Raw genomic sequence first — 14,179 nt, 5'->3', positions numbered from 1 at the left:
TTTTAGAGTTATGCCTGGTGTGTGATCACAAATGCTAGGAACTACTGGACATTCAGGTTATTTGGATTTTTATTATTATTCAGATAGAAGGTTTTTATTCTTCGTAGGTCTGACGATTAAAATCTGGGAAGCCTGAAAATACACGCTGTTTAAGTAATATTTTCTTTTTTTCTCTTCTCCCTGTCCTGTCTCACCCTGTAAATACTATTCTCTCCTCCCGCCCTTACATTTTGATAAAAGTATTTTCCCAGAATGCCTTTCAAATAGGAAGTAGTAGTTTTAGTGACTTTATATTCAGTGAGTTCCATATGCAAATGTTTATCTGCTTAATACAGCAGAACATCAGGTCTGGAGATCCTCAAGTTTGTTTCACATTTATTCATCTGTGTTTGTGGGGCTGCACGTATGTGTGTGTGTGGAGGTCAGAGAACAGATTTCAGGAGTCAGTTCTCTGCTTCCACAGTGTGGGTTCCAGGGATCAGACTCGGGTCATCAGTATTGGCATCTGGTGCCTTTATCTGCAGAGCCATCTGGCCCCAAATGCATCAGTATCGGACACTTCCTTATGTACAAAGGTAACAAACCCATCTGAAAGCTTTTCCCTTCACCCCTCAGTAAAGTTACTGAGGTTCTCCATCAACATTTAGACAATTAAATTAACCTGGAAACCACTGACTTCTGAGTTGTTCAAGAACTTAACAAGTTTCAAGGATAAAGAAACAGAATACTTTATTATAAAACTTATAAAATAATTAAATATTACACATATATTTTGACTTTTTTCTATAATCCATGTTTTTTCTTAATTCAACATTTTCCCTCAGAATATCATCATTTACTCGAGAAGCAAGTGAGAACACATAATAGGCTATTAATAAATTAATTCTTTCCCATAAAATAATAAAATGATAATTATATCAAAACAAATAACTTCCCACTTTTCAGAGAGCAAGAGAGTGGTAGTGTGGGTCTTTCTTTTTTTTTAATCTCCTCATATCAAAATGGCTATTGAAAGGCCAAGCCAAGAAGGCCAAGCTATTACTCTTTACTTTGATGGCATCCAAGTACTCATGATTCGCACTAGGATGGGGATAAAGAATGCTTTAAACCTAACAGACCAGTGTCTCGCTGGTTCTGCTGAGCTGGCAAACCCCTATTTGAACCAAGACTCTGAAAAGCAGTAAAAATAAGTGTACATTCATCAAAGAAGTTGGGGGGATGAGTAGCATATAAACACACCCTCTAGAACCACTTCTCAAAGAATTACGGGGGGGGGGGGGCACAGTCTTTTAAGTTACTCTGGTTTTGGCAAAACAGTGCAGTGTTTTTCCAATTGAGAACAATTTTAAGCTTGTTAATGCCCATCAACAGCTGGTTCCCAATAACCAAACTCTCGTCTGAGACATGGTGAAATACTGTTTTTTATGGAAGGGCTTGGTGAGTTGTAATTTATTAATGTAGCAAAAAGACAGATGAATTTTTCTCTGGCTGCTGTGTTTTATTTTTTTCCTTGTTGACCAAGTCCTGGAGAAAATTGAAACTCGTCAGTTGGTAGGAAAAAAAAAAAAACCAAACCCACAAGCAGCCTTTAATTTTCTAAGCCTTCTGATAATATGTATGGAACATTATAAATGGTGGGCTTTGCTCCTTCAAGCATGCTATTTTACCAGTTAGTGCCTATTTCACCAAAAATGAACATGTCGCCAATTCTTATTCCCATACAGCAGGCACCAGCCTCCCACATTCCCATTCACTAAGCACCAAAAGTTATGAGGTCGATGTCAGGTGAAGGGCACCAATATTTGAGGGTTTTTTTTTCCCCCTTCAAGTGTGAATTTTAATTACATGGAAAACTTAAATAGTCCAAGTGGCCCTGCTTCCAGAATGCTACTGGGAATGAGTTTCAAGTTGTTAATTTTAGTCTTGGAGACTCTCTACAGGCAGAATATACTTGAAACCAAATAAACAATAAAACACACAAAATAACCATAAGATGAAGCTTGCCAGTCCAGCAGCAAGCACCCATTGAGCACCGTTTGGCGTCATATTTTGACACTATAAATTCCAAGCAACTGTTAGTCAGAGTTTCATCCGCATATTCGATGGGTCTGAGGCTCAGTCCTTACCCTGAAGCCTTGAAGAATTTTTTTTAAATAGATGTTTGTTTGTTTTTTTCCGTTGAATCCTTTGATGTTCAAGAGTACGTGTGTGTGGGGACTAGACCCATCGTGAAGTCAACAAGATTCCCACATTATCAAAACGAAAATTTGATTTATCTCAGTATTACACATCTCCTTTTCCAAATGACAGTGCAAATCAAAGGCCTTCTTTTTTATTTTTCTTTCTTTCTTTTATCAAAGTTGGATTTGTCTTCGCTTCTCATTGTCAAGTGCCTTAGAGTACCATGTGCTTCCGGGATCGACTAAGGAGGCTGGTGGCTATCTGTCCATTCTTCAAACCCTGTGGCAGTTCCTCTGTGGTTTGAAGTCTTGGTAGAAAGACCTGGAGACAAATGTGTACGGTCTGAGGAGGGGCGAGGGGCCCTCTGGCTTCAACTCTTCCTTGTGCATGACCTACAGCACTGTTTTCCATAAAATTTGTGGTTGCAGACCCCGTGCTGAGGGACCAGATGACACCAGCTGAAGAAATCGACACAGGCTGGATCATCTGAAAGGACAGAAAGCATTTAGCACATCACCCAGGGCTTCAGCCCTCTTACTGAGATGGGGACCTAGACCACTGCGTTGTCTGTCTGTGTGTTCTGCCCATGATACATTTGAATTTTGTCAGGGCAGGATTAAGATGCCAAAAGAGACTGTGTCTGTTAGCAAAATTTAAATTGGGGAGGCCAGTGTTAAAAAAGAAGTCATACCCAGTAGGAGGTCATATCATCTTGTCTGCATATAGCCTGACAGCTGGCATGGACATGAGCCTTTCATAGGAGCATCTTAGTTACTCTCCTCTTGCCTTTGGGTGTGCCATAAATACCCACGACTCCCCTGACTCACTTTGTATGGGCTCCAGCTTGTATCATCTCTGAGACTCACACCTGCCTATGGTTCCCTCAGTTCCGGGTTCTTGTCTCCAGAATTCCCTTTTTATGCCCTTTCATATCTCAGTCCTTCCCAGGAATCCCTTTCAGACACAAACCAGTTCCTGTCATGCCCCTTACCTTCCCTCCATAGTTCAAGTGTGGTGATTGCTCTTGAGGCCGAAGCTTTAGGACCCGGAGTCTGACTCCACCCTTTCATCTACTTCTCTCTTTCCAAACTCAGCCACAGGAGCCCTGTTGCCCGCCCACAATGCACCAGCGAGCGCTGATTACCTTTCCCCTATTTACTGCCAAGGCAGGCTTTCCATAAAATGGTAGCGGAGTTTCTTCTCTCTCCTCTGCCCCCGCAACAAACCAGCCTACTTTTTTCTTAGCCACCACGGAGTGTCCCCACTCTCCTCCTTGCTTTTCCACCCTCCTCACCATGTGGTTTCCGACTCTGACTGTCCACTAGAACGCAAAATCTTTAGATCAGGGCCTTGGTCTCCACTCTTCACTGGTTTCTTCCCCATACTTAGAATAGCGCCAATCACAAAGTCGTTTTTAGATAACTATATTTTTAAAGCATCAGCTGTTTTTACTCCCAGGACATCGTCATCATTTTGCACCAGCTTGAGCGTCATGCTCCCGCTCATGGGTTTCAAAACTCGTACTGAACAGTGAACCCTGGGCAGCAGAAGATTTAGTTTTACACTTGTCAAGTCCTGTCCATCAGCCCTACAGAAATACGAGTGCTGTCTAAGTAAAAGATTTTCTTTGGAAAATATATTCACAGTGGCCAAAATAATCAAATTAAACCATATGGTATAGGAACATAGGTTAAAAGAAAATGAGGCGGGCTATTTGCTTTCCAGTGACTCCTGGACAGACACACGCACACACTGAAGTCAGTGTTGATAGCTTTTACCAGCCGAGACTTGGTAAATGATGTGAAAGAAATAATGCTAACAGTATTTTTAAGTCGTCATATGGAAGAATGGAGTTTCGTCCCCTGAAATGGGCAGTCCTACAGGTTGGGGTTGAGGCACCAGGAAGCTGCTTTGAGATATAATAGGTTCAAGATTCAAGTCCGACAGCAAGGTAAAGGTTCAGTCATATTCCATTTGCCTAACTTATATGTATATAATACACTGTCACATATCCACGAGTTCAATTATTACCTTGTCTAGTATCTGATGTCCCAGATCAGTTTTTATGCACCTGTACCTTAGTCATTCTATTTATATTCTAGATTATTCTGTTGGCGCCATAGAAGTTTTGTAAGAAGATATGGTCCTGACCTCATGGTTACTTATTTTTTCATTCTTTTAAAGGAAGGTCTTGACTTATACCCCAGGGAAGCTTTGAACTTGTGGCTATGCTTTTTGCCTCTGTCTCCTAAATGTTGTGATTATAGGCATGTACTTCCATTTCCTGATTAACCTCACTATGCTTTCAACTCACACCTCTCTTAAAAATTTGTTAAAAAAATCATGTGTGAGTGTTCTATCTACATGTATGTCTATACAGCACATGCATGCAATGCCCATAGAGGCCAGAAGAGGGTATCAGATTACCTGGAACTGCCATGGGGTTGCTGGGAATTGAATGAGATCCTTTGGAAGAGAGGCCAGTGCTTTTAACCACTAAGCCATCTCTCCTATGAAAAGAATGGAACTTTAACAAAAGCCCACATCTGGGGCCATGGGCTCTGCGTAAGCTAGGAGGCAGAGCAGAGAAGGGTCAGCATGACGTGTGTGTATGGTATTTCGCTTTGTGAATGTTTGGTGGTAAGAACAGTTATGAATGGCTGGTTAGCTGAGTATGAACCAGGCAGCTGGCTTACGCTGTGAAGGCTGACTGTAAATCTCTTTCCTTTGCTTCCCTCCGTGCTTGCAGAGAAGCAGCAGGCACCATTGGCTAAATCTTCAAAACCCACCCAACTTTCTACCTCTTCTTACTACCTCCCTGTAAAAGAAGCTCCACCTCTCCTCAGATAGCAGCAGTCACCTCTCCATGAGGAAGTCCTGTTCTCGTTCTCCTCCAGGTGACCCATGGTTCTCAACCTAATCCAGGCAAATCCAATGTCTGAGACTGATAAGGCCCCTGTACCACTTTTGGTTTGTGCCTATACAGTTTCAACAGTGCGCCTACTGTAAGTATCTTGCATTACTTTTCATTTGACCTTTCCTCTTCTGAGCACATACAAAGTTCACCTTCCTTACTTCCCGGAGGCCCTCTTCAAAAGGTGCCTCAATTCTGGGGTCTGGCTTGACCACTCTATCAAGCCTGGTTATCATACCTCTTTCTCAAGGTGGGAATTTGTTGTGCCTCGCTCAAGGCTGTGAGAGCATTATAACTTCAGAATAGTACTCTGCTTGCTAAATTGTTTTATTAGTGAGAGTCTGGGGGATACATGGTTCTTTAATGACCTTTATATGACTGAAACAAATTCATTTACTGCATAGTTAGTGGCTGTTGAGAGCCAGGTGAGTTTCAGATGGTGGGAAAACAGAAACTTAACAAGAGCTCTTTTCTCCCTTGCATCTGTCTGAGAGCTGCTCCCAGGACTAACCAGAGTACCAAGGGGTTGTATTTCTTCTAGGGTGGTCTGACTACAGAGATAGACAGGAGGGAGACAGGATCTGGCAGAAGATGCCCCATCACTCTAAATTCTTCTCCATGTAGAATCCCAGTGTTGATTAGAGGTGACCCTATTTCATCCATCCCTCTGTTACACAGTCACACAGGCTAACATAGGAAAAAGGGGGAAAGAAAACTGATGCCCTGAGCCATGAAGCCAGTCAAGTGCAGCAGAGATGAGAAGTGATGCAGGTGGTATGGTGGGGCAGAGGAAGGAGAGTAACTAATGCTGCCAAATATTACTGGCCACAGTTGGAAAAGCGGGCTGAGATTCAGCGGGCTGGGAAAATCTGTGACTGGATTAAACAGAAAAGCAATCCCAGCAAATGTGAGCTGGAGAAAGACTCCTCAGGATCATGAAACCTGATCTGACAGAGCTACTTCCTGGTCCTTGACAGAATGACTTGGATTTCTAAGCATCGCTCCAAATTACCCATCAGCACCTACAGCTCTGCTCTGGAACAGACTAAGAACACAGGACGATGCACAGTCCTTTTAATGGGCTGTAGGTTCTGTCTTACCTATAAAAATATGAGCTCCTCTGGGGAAACTTTTATTTCCTTTTATACTTACACTGATTAGCAAAAAAATCACATATTTTTGAGGAAAGGTCTTGTGTAGCCAAAGATGACTCCAAACTTCTAATCTTCCCAAAGGCTAGGACTGTGGGGATGCACAACTTTGCCTGATTTCACGTCACACTGGGGATCAAATCCAGGGATTCATGCATGCTAGGAGAGCACTCTTACAACCAACTGACATCTCCCACCTCCAAATATCTCATCTTAAAAAGGGAGAACTGAGACATGATCATTTCCCAAGAAAGAAGGGCTGGAAAACCTATTGCCTACGGATCACACATTGACAGCCCCAGGTATGGCCTTGGACAAGTCTAAGAATGCAGCCCAGTGGGTGCTGATGGGAAGAGAGTACTATAGAGTTGTTAGTGTTGTGCAGCTACACAACCGACCATACTGAGCTGTGGGAAAAGCTTTCTTAAAATGGATGAAACTGATGGGGCCTAAGGCACTTTACCTCTTTTTTCAGGAGCTGGACAGAAATTTGTATTACAAGCTCTGAGTGCTGGAGGCTTCTGATGGACCAGACAACTTGAGGAAGGCCGGCCTTGCTGCATGCAGTGGACAGATCGGGTCTGGACCCCTCCCCCACAGGTCACTGTGCACTGCCAAGGACAGGGAGAGAAGAGAGTTAGGCCTGCTAAGTTGGACAGTTTCCTGTCTGAGGTGAGTGTCATCATATGGAAGGAAGCACAATCTTCACGACCAACATGCCTGCAGGTGACACGGACCTCAGCCAGGCATACGGTCCAAGTCTATCCACCCTGGTGGGTGCAAAGTCATGGGCAAAGACTATTGTACCCGAGAGAGAGGGTGTGTAGTCAGTTCAGGGGTTCATAAGGGGATGGAGTCTAAGAAGCCCAGGCAATCTCAGACAGATGCCAGAATGAATGGGGTTGGTTTGAAACAAGGGCCATATAGGACATACTAACCAGAGAGTCTTTGGGATGGTGCTTAGCCAGGCTCTGAGGTAGCACGGTACCTAAGAGCCAGGAATTTCACTGTACAATTAAAGAGAGTCTAGGCTCTAAGGTTTGTTTTGTTTATTTTGTTTTTTTGGTTTGCAGTGGCTACATGAAAAGTTGATGGATCTTTTTTTTGTTTGTGTTATTTTATTTTATTTTTTTAATTAATTACAGTTTATTCACTTTGTATCCCAGCTGTAGCCCTCTCCTTCACCCCCTCCCAATCCTGCATTCCCTCCCTCTTCTCCTCCCATTCCCCTCCCATAGTCCACTGATAAGGGAGGTTCTCCTCCCCTTCCACCTGACCCTAGCCTATCATGTTTCATCAGGACTGTCTGCATTGTCTTCCTCTGTGGCCTTGTAAGGCTGCTTCCCCCTCAGGGGGACATGATCAAAGAGCCAGCCACTGAGTTCATGTCAGAGACAGCCCCTGTTCCCCTTACTAGGGAACTCACTTAGACACTGAGCTGCCATGGGCTACATCTGTGCAGGGCTTCTAGGTTATCTCCATGCATGGTCCCTGGTTGGAGTATCAGCCTCAGAAAAGATCCCTGTGCCCAGGTTTTTTGGCTCTGTTGCTCTTGTTGATGTATCTTTAACAAAAGAGCAATAAAGAAATATCAGGGTGAAAGGCAACCCTTTTAAATGGATCATTGTTGTTTTGTTCTCGAATGGACTGCAGACAGATGAGAACATATTCTGTGCAAATACTACTGTGTGGCCTGGTATTTGGGAAGAAAAGAAAATTTTGGCAGAAAGAAGATACATTTAGCTATTACCTCAACACTCAGATATAGACTTATGATTGCCATCAAATTGTCTGCCATATTTTAAAAGACACAATAAACATTTGGGTCTACAAGTTAAGTCTTCAATGTACAATAACAGGTGTCTGAGCAGGAAAACATCTGGCTTCCTGGCATTTGTTGGCTGCCTTATGATCATATCTCCTTATTCAGACAAAAGTATATGGTTCTTCCATGGGGAAATGTCTTTATATCTATTATGTATATAGTAATGGGTTCTAATGGGCTTCATAAAGCTTAAAAAATTATGTTATAGAAAGTCATAAAAACTTAAGAAGCCTATAGCAGCGTGTGTGTATCTTCCCATGCCTAGTCAGTGAGAAATACTCAATTTCCTTTAATTGGTGGTTTATTTTCAATGTACTTTCTATATTACACACAGGTACCACTAGGCCCTGTGTCTAAGGGTGTGACAAGCAGCTGTTGTCACATCAGTGAGTTCTGCAGTATCACTGTCTCAAGGACTTCCACATAGCCTTCAGTTCTTACGGAGACCAGCTAGTGTTCCCCAGAGAACATGTCTCTGTCAGCCGATGGCTAAACATTCTAAGCCTTGCCTTCCTTGCCCACAAAATGGGACCATAATGGCTAACACGAGAATTAATGCAAAGATAGAATAAGAAAGTGCATGTAGAGCATGAACCGAAGTCACAGGCAAAATTTAGTTCTTTTTGTTGTTGTTGTTGTTGTTCTTCAGAAACATACTCTTACAACCAGGGACCGGAGGTGGAGAGCAGTGCCCAAAGTGATGGTTTCAAGAGTGGCAACAGCCAACATGAGCACAGTGTCATGGGATTTCTATTTCAATGTTTTACTTATTATTCCAGTTTCCTAGGTCTGAAAAATATGGCTGCCAGGCCTCGGTACCTGCCCAGGCTCATATAGAGGATGCGACAGGTCAAAGGTTGTCAGCCATTCCAATTCATACAGTGGGACAAGAACAATGGGCTAAGAACAGTGCTCTTCTGCTCTACCTCTCGTGAACACCGGCCTCCTAAATATGCATTTACCGACCTGTTGCCATGGTGATGAATACCAGCCAGCCACCACACTGTACACTGGGCAAGCCCTTCGGTTGCAGGTTTCTTCCAGTTCCAGTCCTGGCTTCTTAATGTTTCGGCATCTCCGCTCTGGGAATGTTATCAGTTTCCCCTGCAAGTTCTTCTCAATGCACTTCAGTTCCCTCTTCCTCACACCCAAACCGCAGGTGGCAGAACACTAGGAGCCCAGAAGGGAGGTGTAAGAGGGCAGAGCTCTACAGCCAAATCTGCTGAGCTGTGTCCACACAAAGTCAACGAGATGATATGGCAGCCAAGTCCCTCACTTCCCTCAGTTACAGGGACAGATCCGTGTTCATCAGGAATGAGGAGGTGCCGTGTGGAACTGAGGCCACTGATTTATTTACGGTGTAAAAACTATTATTTTGTAATAGTTTTGTTTTGTTTTTTTTTTGTTTTAGATTTATGTGTTTTGACTGCATGTAATGGACACCAGAGCTCACTATAGATAGATGATTGGGAGCCACCATGTGGTTGCTGGGAATTAAACTCAGGGCTTTTGGAAGAGCAGCCAGTGCTCTTAACCTCTGAGCCATCCTTCCAGCCTATTTTGAAATGGTTTAAAATACTCTTGATTTCTCATCAGCCTCCATCCTTAGTGACCAAGACCACTTGAGACCTGTCTGAGGGGTGGCAGGTTTGAGCCGAGAACTACTTTCGATGGACTAACTTCATGTCTTTACTTTTACCTAGATTTGTTCTAATGCTGTGCTACACCACGGAGCATGAGAGAGAACTATTAGGTAACTTATGGGGTCCTGATGAAGTGAACATACCAATCCATCAGAATAAATATCACAAACGATGATGATGAATGTTAGCTCCATTATAAAGAGGAAGAACCGGAAGCTAACCCAGTGTTATCTGCGCCAATGCATACCGATGGCTGATTGCAAAGAGGACACATTTTTCATTTGGTTATGTGGTGATAATGCTCTGTAAAATGACTGTGAGGAGACGGGGCACACTGTTGGATTTCATTCGTGACATGGGCCAGTGCTTATCACCTAGAACAGAAGCGTATGGAAGGAACTGCTGTGTGGCCATTAAGCTCCTCACAGTTAGGATGCTCTTTGTCAGGTTGACTAGGTTTAAAATAACCGAAGGACCGCACTTCCGGAATTTCCAGAGAACTTTAAATGAAGATGGAAGCTCCGCTCTAAATGTGGGTGCTGCTAGCACATGGGTTGGGGTCCTGAACTAAATAAAGTGAGAAAGGAAGGGGAACGCCAGCATTCATCTCTCTGCGTTTTCTAACCGCAGAAACAAGGTAAAGAACCAACAGGAAGTGGGCACCTGGCTCGTGTAGGCAAAGAAAGCAGCCATGCGGGTGCAGGTGGGGGTGTTTGTGACAATCACCCCTCCCCCGTTGTGTGCCTTAACGCATACCTCGCTCCACGAAGACGCCATCCACTGGAGCCGGTTGTTTTTGGGGCAGCGCCCCAGTACACAGCCCTCCTGGGCCTCGGGCCTGGGGCCGCCCGAACACAGGCTCTCGGGGAGCGTCTCTGCTGCGGAGTTCTTACAGAGGACCTCACGTTTCCTCACTCCTCGTCCACAGGTCTTGGAACACTTGAGAAGTAGGGGGAAAAAAAAGATGTTTGAATCCACTTCGGGTAGATTTCATTTGGGTGAACACCAACAATGCAGTAGTGGGGGAGTTAGGCTCTACTTGAGACATCTCAATACCCGGTACCCGCTCAGTCCCCCAGCCTGAAGCTGAGCTGTGCTCACCACGAAGCAAACGACTTTTCCAGGCACAGGTATGTGGTACCAGGAGCTGTCTTTCTCTCTCCACCTTGGGAATTTGTCTGAGGAGTGTTATTACTGTGCTACTACAAGGAACAGAGTAGCTACATGAACACACTCAACAAGGCTAAGCGCAACAATATGAAAAGGAGTAGAACGTCTAACCTCGTAAGAACCTCCTCTGGGCATGCTGTAAACTACGGGCCAGAGGGCACAAGCACCTATCAAACATTTCTGAATAAATTTGTGCAATCCAAATCTCTACCCAGGCAGTTTACTTTTTTTTTCTTTTTCTTCTAAGATCTTTATTTCTGTTTTTTGTTGTTGTTGTTTGTTAGTTTTTTGTTTTCCTGAGAACTCTGTGAAGCAGACAACGTGGCAAAGAACACGCAGGAGCATCTGAAAACTTGTAAGATCTCTTAGAAGACTCTGGCTCGTGACAGGGATGGTCCTGGAGGGCTCCAGCACCATGTTGACCTTTGTAAAGAACTAGATGAGATGTGGCCTCTGGTACCATAAAATGGGGTTTGCTCCTAGATGGGCTTACAGGACCACTGTAAATTCTCACTCATGTCACGATTAACTCTGTATCTTTGTGTGGGTCCTGGGGGGGGGGCTTGTTCTCAGGTGGCAAGTGCCTTTACTCGTGGATCCCTGTCTCTGGGACTGATTGGCCAGTCTGCCAATCCCTTTCTATCTGCATTGATTGGCTCACCTAAATGATCTTCGTGCTAATTTCTGGACCACTAAGGAGGAGTCGACACTCCTCTGGTCAGATAAGAACCACTGAAAAGGTGATAGCCGAAATGATTAATTCACTAATTCACTGGGAAGATGGATCTACCTGGGCGGCCCTGGGGCTGCACCTGTATTTTCACCCCCTTGGTTTTTCCTGCAGACCAAAGACCAGCGCTTCAAAGCGGTGCTTGGTACCTGAGACCAGGGCCCGGAGCTCCACTCTGGAGGGCAGGCATGGCTGTTGCAGACTTGAACCTGGGTGGGCGTGCTCACGGGGCAGAGCGAGTGCATCACAGGCTCCTCCTTCCGGAAAGGCTTCTTCTGCACGCACCGTATCTTCCGGCTCTGCTGGCCTCCGGCGCAGGACTTGCTGCACGCGCTCCACTCTCCTGGCAGCCAGCTTTCGGAGAGAACCAAAATTACATCCTGTAAAGCCAAGGCTTTATAGCACCACTTCCCGAGCCGCTGGTGGGAAAGACTGACTGTCTAAGAAAAGCGTCTGATCCGTCTAATAACGGATCAGGCCAACACCCACTAGCTTTTTTTTTTTTCTTCTTTTTAATCGATGTTGAATCATACACCCGTTAGGGGAGCAGGGGTGCCTCGAGGAGACACATTGAATCACAACAAAGATCTAGGAAAAGATACATTCTAGCCTTCTTGGTGGAAAGAAACATATTCTACATTCTGAGCAATTCATCGAAGCAAATGTACTGAGCCTTTACTTCCGCGGACCCAAGCACTGGCGTTGGAAAGACGAATGAGGTCACCTTCTAAGGAAGTCAGTGATACTGTGGATATGCGCATCAAGACCAGGCTAGCTGATAAGCACTGTGACTCCCATTAACATGAAGTACAACCGAAAGGGTAGCGGAAGAGTGAGCAGCACGGGGGAGGGGTGCATGTGTACATAGGAGAGAGAAGACAAGACGCTCAGTGGAAGGAAACTTTGCAGAAGCTGTTTCTAAGCCGGCGGTTCCCCATACTCCTGCACTAGTTGGTATTGCAATTTATGGAGGGGTCAGAGATCTAACCTCACGTCATTTATTTAAATGACAAGCATTTATTTAAAAGGCAAGCTTTTCCGGAACTATCTAAGTCACGGTGTATCAGTGCATCCACGGCAGCTACTGAATCCTTTACGAATGACTGACTGAAATGGTATGACTTACAAATATTAGAAAAAAAGGAAAGAACCTATGATGTGGCTGCTACACGTTTGACGCACAGCAGTGATGTCTACAACCTTACCTTGGATACAAACATGCTAAGTACTGATTATTTTTAGAAACTAGGACAAATCAGTAGCCAACTGTGCTTTGGTTAAACCTCCAGAATTAGTCACCTTCCTTAATCTAACGTCCCACCCCTCTGGTTTCCACCCTAAGCCTTGTGGGTAAAACTAAGGCCCTTCTGCCTACAGACTTCGGTATGGAAGTGCTAGGATTATTCCCCAAAACATCAGAGTCCACACCATCCTGTTGTGTAATTAAAAGCAAATGTATCAAAATAATTCCTCATATTTATATAATTTCTATAGCTTACAAAATCTTAAACATAGTATATGAAATTACTTGTTTCACTATTTGCTTATAAAGTATAGTGTTTCCAATCAAATTCAAGTTTCTTTCATTTTGTGACAAATATGATGGATTTGTACATATACTAGAAAAGGCATCACACAGCACTTTTGGGTGGCATGCCTGGCCTTTCACATCTGATTCCCAGGCTACATTTCCAACTGACTTCAATCTCATCGACTTCTCTTCCAGGTACAGACTCCAGGCTGTCCATTTTGTCCCTTACTGCTTTTTCATACCTAACATTTTTTAGCTCAGGGCCTTGCACTTCAGCTCTTCTGTGCTTACCCATCATTTCCATCCCCCCATAGGAGGTTGTTGCTGATGAGGCAGCCATGTCCTGTCACCTGCACACCACACTGGTGAGCTCAGAGCCTGATGACACTGAGTCCTTATGGCAGACGCACATAGAAGTGACAGAGGCAGATCGGGTAACTCCTTTGTCCTTATAGTTCTCAGAGTCGAGATCCTCCTTTCTAGTCTATCCTTGGGAAAGAACAATTCCAACTCTGTGCATGGGTGGAGCACATAGGGAGAGAATAGAAGAGCTCACACAGGACACCAGTTTCACTCTGCAGACCCTGCAAGGAGCTGATCTGATTCCAGACAACAGGCTTGCTCTTCACAGGACATCACACAGTTTTCCGGGGAGTCAAGAAGATGTGAATGACCTCAGCATGCTCCTTATGCAGACATACATGTGGAAGAGTCCCTTTCTTTTTGCTGGATGGTCTGACCAGTGACAGGAAGAAGTCCTGACCTCGGGAAACTCTCATCTCGCCGATCAGTGCTTCGATTCCATGTGTATACATTAGTGTACGTACTTTATCCATTACCCCAAAGAACAAATGTGCACACGAGAGTTAAGAACACTTTCTATTAAATGCATCCTGGGGCTACTGAGGTAATTCTTAGAACTGCTTATTTCTTGGGAAAGAGGAAAATTTATGGAACCCCTCCCCAATGCCCTATTTCTTTCTTCTCTTTGTAGTCATGGTTCAGTTAGATCCAGAATCTCAGAGAGAAAGTGG

General features: G+C 44.3%; 1 protein-coding gene across 3 annotated transcripts in view; it reads right to left on the bottom strand.

The window, feature by feature from the left end:
• Positions 1-707: 707 nt before the first annotated feature.
• Adamts18 (ADAM metallopeptidase with thrombospondin type 1 motif 18) overlaps positions 708-14,179 on the bottom strand; it is a 153,520-nt gene continuing 140,048 nt past the window's right edge. Inside the window, exons 18-22 of one of the 3 annotated variants that reach the window (XM_060391926.1) lie at positions 11,764-11,968; positions 10,471-10,653; positions 9,038-9,241; positions 6,710-6,857; positions 708-2,667 (exon numbers count right to left, since the gene is read on the bottom strand). In XM_060391926.1, coding sequence (XP_060247909.1) covers positions 2,552-2,667; positions 6,710-6,857; positions 9,038-9,241; positions 10,471-10,653; positions 11,764-11,968 — 856 coding nt within the window. In that variant the 3' untranslated portion in view covers positions 708-2,551. Of the gene's footprint in view, positions 2,668-6,709; positions 6,858-9,037; positions 9,242-10,470; positions 10,654-11,763; positions 11,969-14,179 lie in introns of those variants that run through there. The other 2 variants (XM_021632110.2, XR_009594536.1) reach the window with 2 other exon arrangements.

This window comes from Meriones unguiculatus, chromosome 10 (genome assembly GCF_030254825.1).
Source record: "Meriones unguiculatus strain TT.TT164.6M chromosome 10, Bangor_MerUng_6.1, whole genome shotgun sequence".
NCBI lineage: Eukaryota > Metazoa > Chordata > Mammalia > Rodentia > Muridae > Meriones > Meriones unguiculatus.
The sequence above is the reverse complement of the archived record's forward strand: the minus strand, read 5'-3'. Positions and strand labels throughout refer to the sequence as shown.